The sequence below is a fragment of the Ictalurus punctatus genome, chromosome 3, assembly GCF_001660625.3.
Source record: "Ictalurus punctatus breed USDA103 chromosome 3, Coco_2.0, whole genome shotgun sequence".
Taxonomy (NCBI): Eukaryota; Metazoa; Chordata; class Actinopteri; order Siluriformes; family Ictaluridae; genus Ictalurus; species Ictalurus punctatus.
This window is the reverse complement of record NC_030418.2, coordinates 16,366,444-16,381,926: the sequence shown is the minus strand read 5'-3', so window position 1 is coordinate 16,381,926 and position 15,483 is coordinate 16,366,444. Positions and strand designations below refer to the sequence as shown.

General features: G+C 38.6%; 1 protein-coding gene across 2 annotated transcripts in view; it reads right to left on the bottom strand.

The window, feature by feature from the left end:
* lrmda (leucine rich melanocyte differentiation associated) overlaps positions 1-14,562 on the bottom strand; it is a 262,998-nt gene extending 248,436 nt beyond the window's left edge. The window contains exons 1-2 of one of the 2 annotated variants that reach the window (XM_017464133.3): positions 14,055-14,341; positions 13,591-13,691 (exon numbers count right to left, since the gene is read on the bottom strand). In XM_017464133.3, the coding sequence (XP_017319622.1) occupies positions 13,591-13,691; positions 14,055-14,096 (143 nt within the window). In that variant the 5' untranslated portion in view covers positions 14,097-14,341. Of the gene's footprint in view, positions 1-13,590; positions 13,692-14,054 lie in introns of both variants that reach the window. The other variant, XM_047154240.2, reaches the window with a different exon arrangement.
* Positions 14,563-15,483: the final 921 nt, after the last annotated feature.

The following is a 15,483-nucleotide window of genomic DNA, read 5'->3' as shown; positions in this document are numbered from 1 at the left end:
TATATATATATAAAAAAGTGTCAGGTGGCTACGCCCTAGGAAATCCACTAAAATGTGTTATTATCATAATAATGTTACTTCTGAGCACAAGAATTTCTACAAAGGTCTAAGTACATGCCTGTTAATTAAAAAAAATAAATAAAAAAAACTGGAAAATCATGTGTCACAACCAAAATGGTACAACCATAGAAAACTGCTGTAACTGCAACAGCTTGTGTCATGCAAAAATCTTTTTTTGTGTGTGTTGTTGGTCATTTTTCTGTTGTTAAATGAAAAATTGTATGTTAAAAATGTTTGAAATGTGGCCATGTGTATGAAAAATTACATAATCAACTATAAATACATTTCTAAAAAATGCAATCTTAATGGTAAATAAATGTATTACTTTATTTAACACTTATGTATATAATTATTTATTTATATATATTATATATAAGTTTTTAATTGTGTGTGTCTATATATATATATATATATATATATATATATATATATATATATATATATAGAGAGAGAGAGAGAGAGAGAGAGAGAGAGAGAGAGAGAGAGAGAGAGAGAGAGAGAGAAACAGACAGACAGACAGACGGACAGACGGACAGACACACTGTTTTTTTTTTTGGTCTGGTTGACCTGACACTTTCTGAGTGCTGAAATTGTAAACACCTTATTTTTCATTAATCTATTTGTAAATTAGAATGCTTTATAAAATTAGACTGTAACTGGTAGGTTTTAGTTGTTTAGTCTATTCATTATTAATTTAAAATACTTGTTCTTTTTCGCACGAATGTAAGTGATTGTGCGACAGTAAAAAATCAGCATCACTGACAAAAAATAATGTGCACTTTGTAACCTCTGAGAGGTCTCACTATGAAGCCTTTGTATAGATTTCTTTTACATCATTCATTTATGTACAGTCATGCTAGTTAGCTGCGAGGCTCTATTGGGAATTACATCCAAGCAATAATCAATACATACTTTTGTTAGCTTAGTTCACTCAGAGCTGTACCTGCTACACTCACTGATGTAACGGCTTTGTTTTTTAAATAAATAAATACATTAATTAATCAAATGTAAAAATAATAATAATAAAAATATTTTACATGAATGAGTAACACACTGGCAAGTTTAGGGCTAAGCAGGAGACCAGTAACTACAATTCAGAGTCACAATGACTTGTGAAGACACACACTGTTAGAACATAGAGGCAGGCACAAGGAGGGAAGCAAATGCTGCTCATTAAAGCAGTATAAGCAGTATAACAGCATAATCTTACTCTGACTGGTTTAAATAGACGAAAATCTAGAACAGTTCAAAATAATGACATAATCTACTCTCTTTGAGTGTTAACTTTATTTAAAAACCTATGCTGAAATGATACTTTCTGATGTTACAGAGGACTAATATATTTCAAAAAGCCATGAAATAGGAAAAGATTAAAACCGAATTTGGGAAATAAAACAGAAGAGACTGCATATGGTTATATTTCCTACTTTACAATTCATCTGGCAGCTGAAAACATGTGCAGTTTGTCAAGGCAACGTTTAATGCACAAATTGTCTCAAGTATCCATTATCGTCAAGATTTATTAAGAAATAATCACATTCTTTTATTCTTACCGTTAAATATTTTTATCGTACCTTTACAGTTTTTGTCAATCAATCATTATAGTTCTGCCTTATTCCCTGACAAAAAGCACTAATGTTAGTAAATCTATTTTCATGGCGTATATATATATATATACACACACACACACATACATATACACACTCCATTATGTATACTCCATTCAGTTCAAATTTCTGGAAGCACTTGTCTGACCCCTCAACAAGAAATCCAGCCAACCCTTGCTAACTTCTGGATATTCCTTTCATTTTCAGCACCTCCAGCTACCTCCCATTGGTTTTACAACTTCAAAATACACCTCATGAAAAAATCAGGAGTTATCTGACATGTGTCCCCCTACCTGGATGGCATGCCAGCACCAAAGGCCAGCATTGATTTTCTGTAAAGCAGGGCCGGATTAGCCCCCTTTAGGGCTCAGCTGTCTCAGCACGGCCTGAGGGGCTGCTATAAAACTAATAATTAATTTAAACTGCCCTGCCTGCTTGGGCTATGGAAGGATCTACACTCATAACACACAGCCGACTGTCTGCAACTGTCTCTGCACAGAGCAGCACTGTGTTATTTTTATCTCTGGCTCATTGGACAAAGACAGTACATGTGTGGCTACAGCATGAAGTCTAGCACGCTGAATAAAACGCACTGTAGTATCCACACAAAACAGGACAATAAAGACCACATTTGCCTCTCGGGCTGATTGACAGGCATAGTAAAAGCAAATTAAGGGTGAGGAAAGAGTACAGAACACAAACCCGCTGAACAGCCAGTCGTGCTCTGTCTGAAGACCGCTACTGTGCATAAACCCAAACACAGGGTCAAAACATCCAATTCTCAGTCCTGAAGTGCTAACAGGCATTCAGTTATAATATCCTCAACATACTTTACCAGAGAGGAGGACACAATAACTATAGTCAAAGAGTCTTCCGATCCGTTCTCATTAAGATACCCCTGGTAAAATGTTAGTAGGAGAACACACAAAAATTAGAAACAAGCCAAATAGGATGTAAATCTGTTTGCACATAATAACAGAATAGCGAATGCTCAACATGTCATCTACAATCTATTACTAAAGGGGGATATCTAAGGATAGAGAGTCATATCCATTGGACAAGAGGCAGATGTGTGTCTCAGTCCGAACAGTCTCGGTCTCTGTGGAGGCCTGTGGAATATTTTAATGACATTAAGTCAACCATCACAAGACGTCTTTGCAAAACTCAAACCCACGCTCTAAAATGAGTGCTTGGGCTTGTTACAAAAACAGACATCAATATAGCCGGCCTTCAAATACTGCCCTTGTTCCTTTTTTTTATCCATAGTCACATGCTGCACATTCCAGCAGAAATGAAAGTTTGAAACGCTCTTAGTTCTCATGGTGCATGTCCCGGCTCGCTGTAAGCTCAGTGTGAGCTCGATGCAACTTTTAAGCTTGCCATTAAGGAGGGTTCTGTCTAAACATTTCACTGTGCTATATATGACAAAACTATGAATATGTGCTTCTGTCCAAACCCAGTGCAAACAGAAAGAGACACTCTATATAGCTGCTCTGTTAAATTTCTTCCTTCACTATAGCTCCGATGAGGCCTTCTACAGCAGGGGCCAGTAAAGGGATTTCACCTGAAAGGCTTTCATCTTATTTGACACACAAACGCTCCTCAGATCAGACGAGTGCAGCTTGTGTTGGGGCAGTTGAGGCTGTCTGTCTGTAAAGAGCATGCTCAGGAGAATATCCCAGTGCCTCTTCATCTTCCTCCTCTTCCTCATCCTCAACTGCCAGGCGTTTTGAAGCCAGTTATCAGGTGCGCTACGAAAACCCTCTGGCCCAGATATAAAAGATGACTGTTCGCTCAAACCCAAAGGCAGTGAGAGGAAAGCACTTTAAAAGCGTCACCAAATGTCTGGATTCACAGAGCAGTAAGGTAAATATGGTTGTTTACTGTAAACCCAAACAAAATTATTCATACTAGGACAAACTAAGGAGATATCTTGCTGGGGGGAAAAAAGGATCAAAATGTACGGAAAGCTGATAACAACACACTCGCAACGCACAAAAATAATAAATAAAAACAATTCTGAATGTTGGAAAGACTAATAGTGAAGATATTATGGAAACAACACTGACAGTGTATTTTCAGAATAGAAAGATTGTGATTTATTTATTTATTATTTTTTTTAAGTGCAGTAACAGAGGTGTGCTATGCCTGTGAATGACTCTGAAGTGAGCAAAGGGAAATGTTCTGCAGCTGTGTTCAAAATCTGCAGCAGCTGTTTAAACCCTCTATGGTCTTCTGCACAGGGGGGAAAAATGTGCTCCTCTCTGGGCCAGTGCACGTTTGCAAAGCAAGCAATTTGGACAGTACACTCCAGTTCATCACTCTGCAGGTGGCACGTCACTGCTTAACAGCAGTCAAAACATCGAGGCTAGACTTATTATTCTGGGCAGAGTCTATCCGCGAAATGTTTTGGCAAATATTTCCTAATAATGACGAGCTTTTGGAAGAGTAAATTCCTAATGACAGGGTTCATGGTGTGTTTTATAGTGGTCGGATAAATTCACAGAGTGTCAACATTTATCATATCGTCCGCTCGAGAAATTGTACCCAAAACTTGAAAACACACAAAAGGGCTACAATCCACAAGTCTTGGCACGATAACGTCTGCGTATCTGTCTTCACTTTTCAGGCCTGTCTCTCCAGGAGAGGCTGTGGGAGACAAAGTGTCATGAAGCAAACACACACAGAGGGCAACACTGAGGGGAAACTCCTTTGTTCCATTTCCAAACTGCGAACTTTTTTCCCTACTGGAAAGCGTGCAGGGGAAGTTAAAGAATGACAGACCCTTTTTCGCTTCAAAGTACTAATAAGTTCCATACCTCGGAGTTGCTTACATCATTAATCAGCGGGATGGCTGTGCTTGATGGTGGACGTCAGCTGGAAAAAATCCACGGACAGCTAGTGCTTCTCTAACTCAGCACATTGATGATATGGGCAGCTTGGGTCCTGGGCAGAGCTTGTATTTTTCATTTTTAAACAATTAAGGTGTACACATAAACGTTTGAAAATGAACTACAATAATGATCTATGCATTAAGAATACATTTCATTGAAAGAATGAGAAAGAGGGGTTAAATGGTTTCTAAAATGCTTGTCAGCCATGCTGGACCTGATCAGGCAAAGCTGTAAAAATCCATCACGGACTTTGTGTTCTGCTAAAGCGCTAAGGAAAGATATTGTAGGTTTTAAGAGGCTTTTTTATTCAGCCAGACTGTGTACTAAAACTAATTGGATTTCTGTCAATGGAAAAAATATATCCCTGGGAAGACTCTGAACTACATAACGCTGACGGTACAACAATCCATGAGGGACATGGCCCTTCCACCATGCCAAATGCAAGGGAGGAAAATGAAACCAGCGATCAGCATAAAATATTAAAATGGAATGGTATCGAATTCTTGACAAATGATGTCAGATTCACTCATTAGGTCCACCGGCACAGTGAATTAAGCTATATTTAGTGGGTGATAATTGAAATCATAGCTGTAGTCATTAACACTGACATGTTTCTAAATAATACCCAATAAATTTCTCCTTTGTTTCAAAGGAAACAATGTGACAGTTGGCAGAACTCAGAAATCCGAAAGTACAGAAACTATTACCGTCTCGCGTGTGTGACTCGCCTTCCTATTCTCTCTTCCTTAAAGCCAATAAAATGTCAACTTTTATTCAACCCCTCCAAAGTGCTGGCTGCACATCAGCTATGCCCTCTAAAGCCGTGCCACAGAAAACTAAAGGTCTGTAAATCACTCTGTCATAGGCACACCATCAGTCTTGGGATATACAATAAAAATCGAGATGCAGTTATAAAGGGAATGGCATTCATACCCAATATATATATATATATATATATATATATATATATATAAAACTAATTCTATAATTCTAACAAAAAGAGAACATAAAGATGCTTGGTTCTATTCAACACCGACTGCGTAGGATTTGCTGGGAGCAGACAGTACAGTACAGTAGTTTGGAAGGAGATTTGGCTGATGGTAATGCTGCCGGTGATTTAAAGACAATTCTTTTGCCATCGGGGGTCTTTTGCTGCATTGTAACAATAAAACCATGATTTATGCCATATTGTTGGAGGGAACTATACCACGGAGATGGTGCTGGCAGGATAAGGCCTACCTCTCTAGAGCTCTGTATAACTATAATATCATACACATACTGAAGACATTTTTGGATCTGACTACTCAATGCTTTATACCCTACATATACTGACAATATTTAGGAATTATTTCAGAGCTGCACAATGTCAGAAGCAATAGTAATTTACTTTATCGCTTCAGTTGTCCATATGTTTTGTCTCTTATTCCTTCAGACATGCTCAGTACAGTGAAAAATATTGCAAAGGAGTTTGTAACCCCTTTTGAATGGTCTGGAACCTTGTATAACTCATAATAATGAATGAAGACAGTCTTATGGAAGAAAACAACATACAACCTTTTACATTCTCATACTTTTCACATGACATGTTATGATGTGACTTAGTGTTATGATGATTCATGGGCTAAATTCACACCATTGGAAACGCACACAGGTTTGTATCCTCGAAATAATGTCCAAGAGGATACACTAGAGCTTTACACAGTATAGCAACTTCATTAAAGGGTTAGTTAAGTAACTGCTTACTATAGTCATGGCAAAGTTATAAACATCTAGTTAAGTCAATTTACTACATTCAGTGGATTGACAGCTATGTTTTGGAATCCTCTCAGCGGTACTAGGACGGAGCGAATTCCCAGTAAAGACCATGTTGCCTCAATTTGGCTACAGCATGTTTCATCAGATAAAAAATAATTTTACTCAAACACAGATTGTATGACTTGCTTGCAAGAACTTTTCAAAACTAATCTGGTGGGACTTGATGATCTTTCCTTGTTGTTGCTTGGACCATCTGTTTTGGCAAAGGCCACTCTGCAGCAGCATTTTGCACTGCCTCATGCACATGGATTACAGTCCTGCTTCTAATAAGAATTAGGTAAACTAGTACAAGATATGTAGACAAGTAATACTACTTAATAATAATAATAATAATAATAATAATAATAATAATAATAATAATAATAATAATAATGGGGTCACGGTGGCTTAGTGGTTAGTGTGTGTGCGCGATTGTGCCCTGTGATTGGTTGGCACCACGTCCAGGGTATTCCCTGGGTTAAGGCCTCCCCACTACCCTGTGTATAATAAGCAATATAGAGAACGGATGAATAATAATAATAATAATAATAATAATAATAATAATAATAATAATAATAATACTAATAATAATAATAATAATAATAGGGGGCACTGAGGGCTTAGAGGTTAGCACATTTGCCAAGCACCTCTGGGGTTGGGAGTTGGATTCCCACCTCCACCCTGAGTGTGTTGAGTTTGCATGTTCTCCCTATGCTTCGGAGGTTTCCACTGGGCACTCCAGTTTCTTCCCCCAGTCCAATGAGTTATAGGTTGATTGGCATCTCTAAATTGTCTGTAGTGTGATTGTGCCCTGCGATGGGTTGACACCCCACCCAGCGTGTACCCCATCTTGTGCCCTGAGACCCCTGGGATAAGCTCCAGGTTTCCCGCCACCCTGTGTAGGATAAGCGGTACAGAAAATGGATGGATGGAAGGATGATAATAATAATAATAATAATAATAATAATAATAATAATAATAATAATAATAAAAGGGAAAGAGAAAATATGCTATACAATGAATTTATAAACAATATTTAAAAGCAAGAGATTACATGAAAATGAATAACTTCCTTAAGATGTATCGCTGAGGTCAAGAACAAGCTTGCAGCAATCTCAGAGATCCTATTCTCTATATTATATGTGGTAACAGCAGGGGGAAATGAATTTATCTGATAAGTAAAAATATAAAAACACTGTTTTCCCTGTCAGTCAACTTTTCCCAACAAATGCAGTTACTCTGTGATCCCAAGATACTGTAAACGTGGTGATATTTATTCTTTTCATTTCCTCTTGTGTTTTCTTGAAATACCAGTATATAATAGTTTTTTTGTTTTTTTTTAAACCTAATTGTGTTACGTCTTAAATGATGCGCAAGAGGCAAACAAAAAATGTCCATTAACAGAACAGCCAGGAACAAACTTGTCAAGAATAATGCATCTAAAAGAAGTCTGTATTATTATTATTACTACCCGTCCTGTCAGCTCGTCACTGCTTGAAGAAATCACTGTGTTACAATTTGTTCAGATAAATTAAATGTGTTTTATCATTGCCTAGTTGATTGATAAAAGCTGTGCTCCAAATGAAAATGCATACATTATGCATTCAAACTAGAAGATGCTGTCTTATAAGCCAGTTAAGCTTAAAGAACATTGCATATTTCCTAATACAAGAGAGATATTCAAGGCTGCTTCCAAATATTAGTGCTAAGTAAGCTTGATAGATCAGATATGGAAAATTCTCATTTCTGCTCAAGCATCAATTTCCACTCCCTTTCTCAGCTAAGTGATTTGAAGACCTCATTCCGACAGTTTCTCCCCCTCACACTCTTTTAACTGACATTTTATCTGCATACTGGTATTGTTGCAGATTGAGCATACCCACAGGACAATGACAGCCCCTTCTTCCTTTGTCACTTCTCGTTTTGGTGCTGAGCGATGCCTCTTCCTGACTCGTGCCAATAACGGCACCATTCCACCTAACTTTGATGGAGAGGGAGCACTTCATGCCGCTGACTCTCATTTGTCAATTAACAGGATGCTTCTGATGTCGAAATGCAAGGGCTTGAAAGAATTACAGTGTTATTCATGACGAATGAAGAGAGACAGTTGAGTGAGGCATAAGCTGCAGAGTAATATCATAATGTGCTTTAGATATGAATATAAAACGACACTGCTGACAGTCCGTACACGGGTTTTATTTCATTTCTCACTGTAACCAGATGCCACACTTTGTCTCCTTACTCTCCTTTCATCTGACTACATACGTCTTATTATGACAGGCCACTGACACTTAAAGTTAGCATATTTGATTAGTCTTTAAACTGTATAGGCTTTCTTGCTAACATACTGTACATGCAGATCCAGGAAACAACTGCTGTGTACTTTCGTACAGATGGGTGATATGGTGAAGGTTAAGTGTAGTACACAAAGTTTCCAAAAAAAAAAAAAAAAACAGTTATAGAAAAATGTCCTTGATCAGCTGGGCAAGCAAAGTGCTTCTGAGGCTACAGGAGGTGAAATTCTAAATATATATATAAAATTAACTTCATTCAATTATAGAATTCCAAAACAATTCTATAGTCCCTGGTTAAAGATTCGTTTTAAGGACTACGAGACTATAACAAACATCTAACGACATTTTCATATATGCAATCCATATTATAATATTTATATTTCCTACCAGTATGTAAATTAGAGAACAGACATAATGCAGTGAAACAGGAATGCCACAGACAGAAAGATAGACGTTGAAATTCTGCTATTGTTTTTTTTTGTATTAAGTTAAATTGCGCAGCACCTGAGCACTTTTACCCTCTCTGTTGCATTTATACATGGCAAGGGGTTTCAACTTGTGCTGTTTGGTGCTGTCGTTGCTCGACTCTCGGTGCTGCATTGTGCTTCTAGAACTTATGTGGCTGTGCTTTTCATAGATCACTGGCATGGTGGTTCTTGTTGGCGCTGTGACTATGTGCACTGTGTTTGGCCATAGCTATGTTAGCCATCATGTATGAGATCAGCCAAGCCACTAGAATGCCACCTCAACATATTACTCTGCAGTTAGTTTGTTTTGTTTGTTCATTTGTTGGTTTATTATTTATTAAACAAATGATATTATTTATTATATAATATTTTTTAATGTGCATTTGTCTTTTCAAACTGTAAAATGACCTTGGGGTTGACAACGGCATTACATAAATGTCTAGTTCAGCCATGAAACTCTATATGTCCATGTAACCCTTTATGATCCCGACTGTCTTGGATACGTGCTAGGAGATTTCGCATCCTATCCTCCGCCTCCACAGCACCACCGTAAAGATCTGCTACAGGGGGGTTCCTCCTTCAGTACCCTGAGTGCAGCAGCAACATGGTTCTCTACTTTTCTATGTCTGTCCATGTCTATCAGTATTCTTACTCACTCAGCAGCAACTAAACCTACCAATCAATAAAATCTGATGCTCTCATTCCGAGAGATCAACTGGTAAATCAACTAAATCAACTGGTAAAATATTAAATATAATAAGATCTAACAAACAACAGCTTGTCACTATGCCCTATATCACTGGTTTAATCTGAGTCCTCAACAAGTGACATCAAATCAACATGGCTGCTCACAGCATCAACAGGGAACAAAGCAGCACTTTTCACTTTGCTATAGATCAATCTACAAAGACATATTTGCTTGTTAAATCAAACATTGACTATACAGTTCAGTGTTTTGTGGAGGTAAATATACATCATTCATCACATATAGCTAGCTTTGTTTTTAACAAAAGACAAACATGGAGGCATCTGTGGTTTTCCCCAATTTGTAGCTCAAATGCACAGAGGTCGAAAATGATGTAATTCCAATTTCCCATTTGTGAGGTAAGTTGAACGCAGTATACTTTACCCCTGGTGAGAACGGGTGTGTGAATGTGGATGTGCATGGTTCCCTGAGAGTGACTGTTATCTCACCGGGACGTATTCCCATCTCATGACCAGAGGTTCCAGGAACAGACTCCAGTTCCAGCGCAATTCCTGAACAGGCTCACTATAAAAACTGTGCTAACACAGACTATGAAAAAAAACAGTACATGGCTTAGACCCAGTCCTTGGTTCCAGAAAACCCATATAACAGAAAGCCCATATAACTTAACCCATAACTTTTGTTGGTGCTTGTAACAACAAAGAAAGCCAAACTGCACAACTTGATGTGCTCATCGAAGCACATCATGATGCAATTTCATGCAATGAAGTTAACATATTTAAATGTTTTATATTTTTGGCCTGCGATTCTACGAGAACACAACATTGATCAAAAGATACCATGTCTCCTCACTACCCTTTGTCTTTTAATAGTCCCTGATTACAGGAACCAGGCACTCATAACCATGATGTGCTCACAGATTCCCCAGGCATGTATGATCCTCCAACCTGACTGGTGATCCAAGCTTATATCTGAGCAAGTTATCCGAGCCAGTTCTGATGACACAGTGGCCATCGAACCTCTGTGGATGATATGCATCCTGCTTGCAGATCATCTGGACAGGACTAGACAAGAAAATAAGATCTTCTCTGTTTTCAGCATCCAATAACCCACAGCATTATGCTATATGACAGGTTGCTCCTGAACCCCATCTTGGGATTACCTCTCGAGCCCATCATCTGCTAGTTCTCTGCACTTTGGCTTTGGACAGGTGCTGCCTCACCATCATGCCTGTTTAACGTTAACCCTTGGCAAATAGCATCATGTGAAACGGTCTGATAAACTGAATGTGATATCACATGCATACAAACAGGAACAGACTTTGACACCATTCTCTTCAGTCTGAGCGCTACACTGACATACTAAGTAAAAGAGGGGGAAAATATTATGAGAACTACAGGGGCCACGGTTGCTTAGTGGTTAGTACATTTGCTTCGAACGTTGGGTAAGATTCCCTCCTCTGCCCTGTGTGCATGGAGGTTTCATGTTCTCCACGTGCTTCAGGGGGTTTCCTCTGGGTACTCTGGTTTCCACCCCCAGCCCAAAGATTGTAGGTTGTAGGCTGATTGGCATTTCAAATTGTCCATGGGTGTGAAAGTGTGTGCGTGATTGTGCCTTGCGATGGGTTGGCACCCCATCCAGGGTGTCTCCACCTTGTACCCAAATTCTCCTGGGAAAGGTTTCAGGCTTCTCCGTGACCCTGTGTAGGATAAGCATTACAGAAAATGGATGGATGGATGGATGGATGAATGTTAGGCCTTTTCCGTTTAATACATGTTCACACTGACAGCTTTGTCTGCACATTACAAAGAGCAAGTTTCATATACCGCGTTTCCTGATTGTGATCACATGCCTGTCTGCATGCCGAATTACACTTACAAATGTTCACACTTAACTCCAACCTCCAAAAGGAGACAAAAAGCAACAAAAGCAACAAGAGTTCTACAGGCTGAATTCGCAGCAGAAGTATAGTACAGTCTCTCTGTCTCCTCTTTCTACATTTAAGTGTTTGTGGCATTCATTCGATAGTGAAACTTTACATGATGTTCAAATAGTAGGATAATGGTTTAGGTGAAATGGAAAATAGCAATGCGCTCTTATAAAACCCAAACCCACATTTATTTGTCTCTATCCAAAAAAGTGTATCATCAGCATAAGGAAGATGAGTTCTGTTAAGATCGTGTCCAAATTCACACAGTGCATGCTTTGCTTGTAGCATTTCCAGCAAATGAAAAAGCAAACTCTGATTTTACCCAATGCTGGTAAGCCACTCAGGCTCATTAGGAATATTAATGCACTGATAAGCGCATATTTCTGCACGACACGCTGAAGCAGCACAGGGTTTAACAATTATTAATCTGACAGTCTTGAGCGCAAGGCGAATCAATTAAATGGAAGAATCCACATTTTCAGCACAGATAACTGCCTCAAGATGACAATTTTCACATGACAAAGAGAGGCCCATTCAGAGTCCTTCAAGGCCTGACAGGTCAAGAAAAGAAGTCTGAAACAAAAGCACCTTATAACCATCATCTCTTCTCTTTTAGTTGTCAGATCAACTTTGCTAGTCCTGCTGGTGAAATGGCATTCGCCTCCCCGCCTGCCACAAGGTGCTTCTTCATATCCTGTCAAAGGAATCTTTTATTCTATTTGCTCGGCATTAACATGTCACATTTATTGATCAGACCTTTCATACAACCACAGCATGCCAGCGCCGAGCCCAGGCCCTTTGATGCCACGATGACATTCCAAACCGCATAATGCACGTAATGCAGATATTAAATTGCACTTAATTCAAAATTGTGTCTACATGCACAGCAGGTAAACTGAGTCAAATGTTTCATATCCTGTGACGGTGCTGTCATTCGGGCAAACACTCATAAGTATTCTGTCTGACAGTAAGCAACTTCACGCAGTAGACAGATAGATAGATAGATAGATAGATAGATAGATAGATAGATAGATAGATAGATAGATAGATGATAGATAGATAGATAGATAAAACAAGGTACTTAACTATACATTGGGTACTACTTCTAAACTGGACATTTCCTTGTCACTGCAGTGGTACTCTCAATATTACACATTTTGCAATTTTAGTATCTTTAAAGGTTTACTCTACAAACAAATTATACTCCATTTTTCATTATCTTAAATCATTTTTAAAGGTACACTCTGTCCACGTTTCCAGGTGGAAGATACGGTATATTAAAAGGTACACACATGTACCCCTGAGGGTACTACCCTAGCAACATTTTTTATCTAAAACTTTTTTCTGACAGAAGGACGGACGGACGGACAGACAGATGGATGGGGGGATGGATCGATAGATAGATATAGATAGATAGATAGATAGATAGATAGATAGATAGATAGATAGATAGATAGATGTACAGGCAGAGTCAAGAATTTCAAAAGAAATGAATGCAATAAAATTGCATTTGCAAAGTGGTAACCACAGAAATGGTGTAATGCCAGAGCAATAACGAAGCAGAAGTGTGGAATACAAGGGACATCTTGCAGTGAACTTAGAAACCAGCACCAAACAGAGAATAACATGGAGGTTCAAGAAACACTCAAACAATACATTCAGCTCCTTGGTTAAACTTCAGCATCCAAGTGTCTAGACAGCAAGTGACACTTGTCATGGCAGTGCTGCTTCACCTTTTAACGTGATAATGTCACAGCAAGCAACTTCAGACTATCTGAGTCATAGTCCCTTAATGCATTAGGTGTTTAATGTTGGCGTTGGTGGTATAGACACCTTACCTGAGTTGGTTGAAGCTAAGATCTAGTCGTTTTGCAGAGCTTCCATAATTAGCTGCAAGAAACTCTGGGACGAGCTCACAATCATGTCCAATGTAGGACACCTTCAATTCAAGAATAAAATAATGACAAGGGGGAGAAACTGATCTATAATCTATATAACCTCTCAATATAAGAATATGCTTGCTTTAACGTGAGCAACTAATAGATTTATATTATACAGTAAAAAACAAACTCATCTCAGAACAGACCTACTGCTGTACCTGAAAGCTCATCTGCAATCGCATGAAACTCCGCCTACTGTTTTTAATAGTCTCTTGTTTAATAACATGTCACTGTTTATTACTTGATGGCAATGAAAGTAGTTAATAAGTTCTTGTAAAAAGCCATGCAACGCTGTAAATCGTCCTGTTATTCAACAGAAACGCAGTTTCTCTGCAGTGCCAGAACTTCTGTCTTCTACTCACCTGAGTTCCATTCACAACAACCCCTGACTCGCTGTGTGCCATTCCAGCTCGCTGACAGCTCACAAACGTGTACAATGTCAACAGCAGACCTGTTACAAAACCTGCTGTACGTTTACACTTTCACTCCTGGAAACTTTGGATTTTCTAAACTGTAACGTTTTTGTTTTTTTGTTTTAAACCCTGCTTTGTCCGCAGCTAATGTTTCTAATTTACTTCTTCCGCATACTGGGAGTCAGCTGATCTGAGAAGGAAGCGCGCGCCACCGTTCAAGCCACAAAACGGCCGCGTGCGTTTTCATGCGCTACAACTCATGTGTCTCTGCTGCACATGATGTGCTGCTACATGCGGACATCTATCCACAGAGTAAGCAATTTCTTTCATACGAAAGTGCGTCTCGTTGACAATAAAAATGTCCGGTTATTAGAGTAGCAGTAATAGCCCAAACATGAGTCAAACGTTGAGAGCTGCGCCTACAGGAGTCTAGCTATTAGACTAGGATTTAACTTGTAGAGTGTAAACTGCTGTATCCAGTTTTTGTAGGAGCATTGGAAGAAGTCTAACCAAATACAAATCCTATACATGCAACATAATAATAATAATAATAATAATAATAATAATAATAATAATAATAATAATAAATTCAGTGACAAAGTAAATTACATCATAGTTACCAATTTGCTGGTGCTGGTGCTGGTTGGGCTGGGGCTGTGTTGTTATTGTTGCATAGCATTAATTAGCTGTATTAATAATTGTCACTTGAAGCTCCTCACAAGACAAAGTACGTGTGTGTGTGTGTGTGTGTGTGTGTGTGTTCTACTAGACCTAAATAGCACTAAATATATAAGACAGTACACACAATAATTCAAATTTTCCACTATGTATCTTTGCTCTAACACACACACAAAAAACAAGGAACTGGCCTGTTTCCCTGGGGTATAAATATGAGGTTGCACACATGTATATTCTCTTCAGCTGCATCTGAATACCCCTACTACCCTACTATACAGTAGTACTGAAAAGCAGTATTCCGAATTCTCAGTATTCATAAAACAGTAGCTGAGAAATACCTGGATAACCTACTGCGTCCACCGCGATTTTGCCGTATGGAACCAATGCACACTGCATTATCCCATAAGGCAGTGGGACTGGTGCAGAAGAGCTGTCAGAATAAAAAAAATTAAGGCAGAGCATCTGCTTTTTTTAAGTTGTAGGTAACATCACAATGCCAAGATGATAGTACATCCATATTGTATTCATGTTACACACTTATACTGATTAGAACATACTGTATCGACAGCTGAGCAGTAGGTACTGAATCGAATGCAGTAGGTACTGTCACAGTACGCGATTTCAAACACAAACTTTGTCACCCATTACCACTGGAAAATCCAAAGAACACAGATGGATAGATGACTGCTGACCTGCACAA